This window comes from Solanum stenotomum, chromosome 11, assembly GCF_019186545.1.
Source record: "Solanum stenotomum isolate F172 chromosome 11, ASM1918654v1, whole genome shotgun sequence".
NCBI classification, from domain to species: domain Eukaryota; kingdom Viridiplantae; phylum Streptophyta; class Magnoliopsida; order Solanales; family Solanaceae; genus Solanum; species Solanum stenotomum.
In genome coordinates this window covers 1,574,066-1,578,864 of record NC_064292.1, presented here as the reverse complement: position 1 = coordinate 1,578,864, position 4,799 = coordinate 1,574,066, and the positions used below count along the sequence as shown (strand labels likewise).

General features: G+C 29.9%; 1 protein-coding gene across 1 annotated transcript in view; it reads left to right on the top strand.

The window, feature by feature from the left end:
- LOC125844452 (putative disease resistance RPP13-like protein 1) overlaps positions 1-4,799 on the top strand; it is a 14,916-nt gene that overhangs the window by 9,893 nt on the left and 224 nt on the right. The window contains exon 2 of the mRNA XM_049523767.1: positions 4,243-4,784. Within this exon, the coding sequence (XP_049379724.1) occupies positions 4,252-4,784 (533 nt within the window). The 5' untranslated portion in view covers positions 4,243-4,251. The remainder of the gene's footprint in view (positions 1-4,242; positions 4,785-4,799) is intronic.

Here is a 4,799-nt window from a genome sequence, read left to right as displayed (position 1 = left end):
TTACAATTTTAATGCAACACAATGGAACTTGAGATTCAAACAACCACTATAATAATTATCACATTGATGCAATTCTAGTCAATTCCACTCCCAATTCATAGATCTAGTCACAAATTTACCTTTTTATCCTTGGCGGAATGTAATGTATGGTTCTAGATATATGAAGAAAATGTATTTATTAGTGTAAATTTACTTCTTTACCCTTGGTCTTTCTTTGTCTTCACATTTCTGTATAGTAGAAAAGAAAAATACAAGAGGTCATTTCTAGATAATTTAACATCTAAAATCATCCAAACAATGATCTACCTGGCCTCAACTATTAGCGAGTTTTAATTGTTATTTTCTCTTGATCGGATTTTGGTAACGATAGGTTCTTTGCTTAGTTGGTGAAAGTTCTATTTCCAATATAAATATGTGAATTTGGTGGTATGTGGTCCCCACTAAACTATAGGTCAACTGTTTTTCCCCTTTTTAAAATAGGAATAATATATAAACAATTCTTAGTACACGTTAGAACGTATTATAAGCTTAGAGTAATTATTTAATTCTACACCATAACTCCACGTTATTGCCACTATACCAAAAAGTCAAGCCTCCCAATTTGAAACCATCCATTTATTCCAACCTGCCCAATAAATTAAAGCTTGAGGCAATCCTCCCAATTCGAAAAATCTTTTTCCGAACATATGACATGTATTTATTGGTTTATTGTAAATAACAAATACAAAAAAGTTTTCACCTAATCTGAGTTTGCTTGGGATGTTTTAGCTCTCACTATCACGAGGAACTTTATCACAACGATTCAAGCTCGAATCCTCTAATTAAATACGAAAAAAGTATGTCTTTTTTTTTTTTTATAAAGGAAAGATCCACTTGATGTTATCAAATTCCCAACTTGACATGTTTTAAAGTACTAGTTTCTGGACACGTGTGTCCCATACAAGTAGTTCATACAAAATAAATCATATCAAAAATACTTTGTAATGAATAATAGAATAAAGTGAAAAAGTACAAGCTAAAATAGATGAATAGTCAGCTTATATTCAAATAACTTCTTCGTTGAACAATATTAGATGATTAAATATTATTTGTAACTACAAATTTAAACAACTAAATTTATCTAGATAGGTATAATGTATAATGAATTATATTTTGAGCAACATTTAATGTATTACATGGTACTCTTTCATAAGTAATGTTCTTGGTGTGTATTTCATTTGTTGTTTTGATTACCGATTTCAATGGTTAGAGTAGTTTCATTCACCCACTTTAATTATATAATTAGGAAAACATTAATAAACATATATCACCAAAATATTATATATGAATAATACCAATTCTTTTTCATTTATCCACTTTTTTTTTACCAACTCAGCAAATTTTAGGTATCAAAAATTAAAGTTTCAAACAACTTCAAGCTAAGCAAAGACAAGCTAAAATAGATGAATAGTCAGCTTATATTCAAATTTAAGTCTCGTATGCTGAAAGTTTGCTTTCTTTTCCTCGGCTCATCAACAGTTTCAAGTTCTCCGCGGCTACTAGAGCATTGAGCCGTAAATGGATAAAATGTAGCACTAATACACTATAAATAATGAAATGTGAAAAATTAAACTGCTAATTCTTGTGTTCTCAAACTATGTGATATTTAAGAACATGATTATGTTAAGGAAAAGAGAACTTAAATAGAGAAAATGATAAGAAAGAAAGTGCCAAGATTTACCAGAATGTAAAGTTATCATTCAAATAAGAAATTCAATTCTGTTAAATTCAAAATTCAGCAATAATATTTTCAAGAATGATTTCTTTTTTAAAAAATAAAATAAAATAAAGAAGAGCTTTTCAAATAGGTAAAGTAAACATGTTAATGATATGGTAGGTTTCTTTTAGCACTATAATGAGTTGCTTAGAAATTTATCATTTTAACTCTCTTATTTTTGGGTCCCCCCACCCCTAATTAAGAACCCTACCCCTCTTGCTTCAGTTATTGAATTGAGAAAATAATGAATAGTCTTCGTCTTCTTGTTGGGTGAAAGTCTTTGTCTTGTTGGGTGAAAAGTCTTACTTTTTGAAAAAGAAAAATAAAAACAATTTTGTTTTTTTTTAATTAGTTATAACAGAATCTATGTATTATTTTGTCCATGATTTACTTATTTATATATTACTTATTTCATCTTTTATTCTGCATAAAATAATATAGATAGATTCCCCTCATATTAATCTATACATGTATTAGTTACGTGAATTTCTAAATTGTAAACCAAATATCGTATTAATTAATTGCATACATAAATAACTTACCTCTTAACCAACTAGCAAACATGATATTACTTATACAAAATTTAACACTTACCTAATTCATTTCCAAACTAGCTACCAAACTAACCATAATTAGCATCACCAGGTAAAGTAAAGTTCATTTAGTAATTGAAGATAGAAACACTTATCTTCTCAAATTAATTTCTTAAAATTAAACCATTTTGTGGTTCTTTATTTTGCTTTGCAGATGTGGTGCATGTGGTTGTGTAGAATAATTTTTTTTCGATGACTATTCTAACTCACCCCACCCTGCAACCGCATAAGTCCAAACCTGCCTCACCCTGGCCTGCATCTACCACGCTCCATTTTTATCCCTGCTTTTCATTGATTTTTATTAGGTTTGTGTGTAGTTAAGGAGTTAATATCTCAAATGATCACTCAATTTTGAATTGTTCACTTAAAAAGTCACTCAATTTTGAATTGTTCTTTTAGAAAGTCATTCAACTTTGTTTTATAACTCAAAAGTCACTCAACTATTGATGTTCACTTATAAAGTCACTCAACTATTGATATTTTACTTAGAAAGTCACTCAATCAATTTAAATATTTTTTTCATAAAATTTATTGAAATTTAATTTTTATGTTAAACTACTTTTTTAAAGAAATAATAAGATATTTATTTTAATTATTTTGTTAATCCAAATTATTTAATTTTTTTTTTTTTTGGAAAACGTACCATAGCAATTGACCCAAAAATAAATAAATTCCGTTTTATCAATTATATAACTGGAATTAAATATGTTAAAAAATGATCCAAAAAAGAAGAAGAAGTTGGAATTGATAAGAAGTACAATAAAAAATAAAGACGCCGCACAGTACCATTTTTTTAAAAAAAAGGTAAAAGAAAAATTATACTTTAATAAAATAATGAAAATAAGCATCTTATTATTTTTTTTAAAAAATAGTTAATTTTTTTTTGGTATTTTACAAAATTTATTGAAAAAATTAATTTAAATTAGTTGGGTGACTCTTTTAAGTAAAATATCAATAGTTACGTGATTTTTTAAGTGAACTATTAATAGCTGAGTGACTTTTGAGTTATAAAATAAAGTTGAGTGACTTTCGAAGTGAACAATTCAAAGTTGAGTGACTTTCTAAGTGAACTATTGAAAGTTGAGTGACCATATGAGATATTAACATTGTAGTTAAGAGGGGTTGGTGACAATTGAACTTTATAAATTACTTCTGGCACAACTTGTGCTTTCTTGTCCCAAGCTTTAGTCCTTTTTCCACTACTTTATAATAACTCAATAGTCAATGTACAAAATAGACCATATGGTTGCAGAATTCAATGTAAATGTCCTAGTTTACTTGAGTACGATATTTATGAAATAAAATGAGACTTTTAAATCTTATGCTCTTATATTAAAATATTGTGCTTCAATACACAGAGGATAGGGCAAGGGCACCTTGGTGTGTATAAAGCATCCCGCATTAGTATGATTCGGGAAAAAGGTGTATCTCAAGGAATGTGATGTATACAACCTAATCAAATACAAAAATTAGCATTAGCCTTCACGGTTCAAACCTGTGTGACCTATAAATCACACGAAAATAAATTTACCGTTGCACCAACGTATTCATGATATGGGAAGTCCCTTTTAGCACGGTAATAATGAGGTCTGTAGAAATTTATTACTTGTGGGGGCCCTTTCTACAACCACCCTTATTCTCTTGCTTCAATTATTGAATTGAAAAAGTAATGAAAAGCCATACTCCATTGGAAAAAGGACAGTTTGCAAACACAGTTGTACCAATTGCTAGCAAAAAAGAGAGAGTTTGAGAGAAATCACAGGTCATTCTTGTTTGCAAATTACTCATAAAATTCTACAGGTAAAATAAAGCTCTTAACTGAGACTATTTGAAGATATATTTTGTCAAAATTCTTAAAGAATCATTTTGTGTTCTCCTTGTTTTGATTTGCAGATTTGAGAAATGGAGATTGGCTTAGCAGTTGGTGGTGCATTTCTCTCTTCAGCTTTGAATGTTCTCTTTGATAGGCTTGCTCCTAACGGTGGTCTTCTCAACATGTTTCAGAAGCATAAACATCATGTTTGGCTCTTAAAGAAGCTGAAAATGACTTTGCGTGGTCTTCAGATTGTGCTAAGTGATGCAGTGAATAAGCAGGCATCAAATCCATCTGTGAGCGACTGGCTTAATGAGCTTCGAGATGCTGTGGACTCTGCTGAGAACTTAATTGAAGAAGTCAATTATGAAGCTTTGAGGCTTAAGGTGGAAGGTCAGCATCAAAATCTTGCAGAAACAAGCAACCAGCAAGTAAGTAACCTGTGCTTGAGTGACGATTTCTTTCTTAACATAAAGGAGAAGTTGGAAGAAACCACTGAAACATTGGAGGTGTTGGAAAAGCAAATTGGTCGCCTTGGCTTAAAGGATCATTTTAGTTCAACTAAACAAGAAACTAGAACACCTTCAACTTCTGTGGTTGATGATTCTAATATCTTTGGAAGGCAGAATGAAATAGA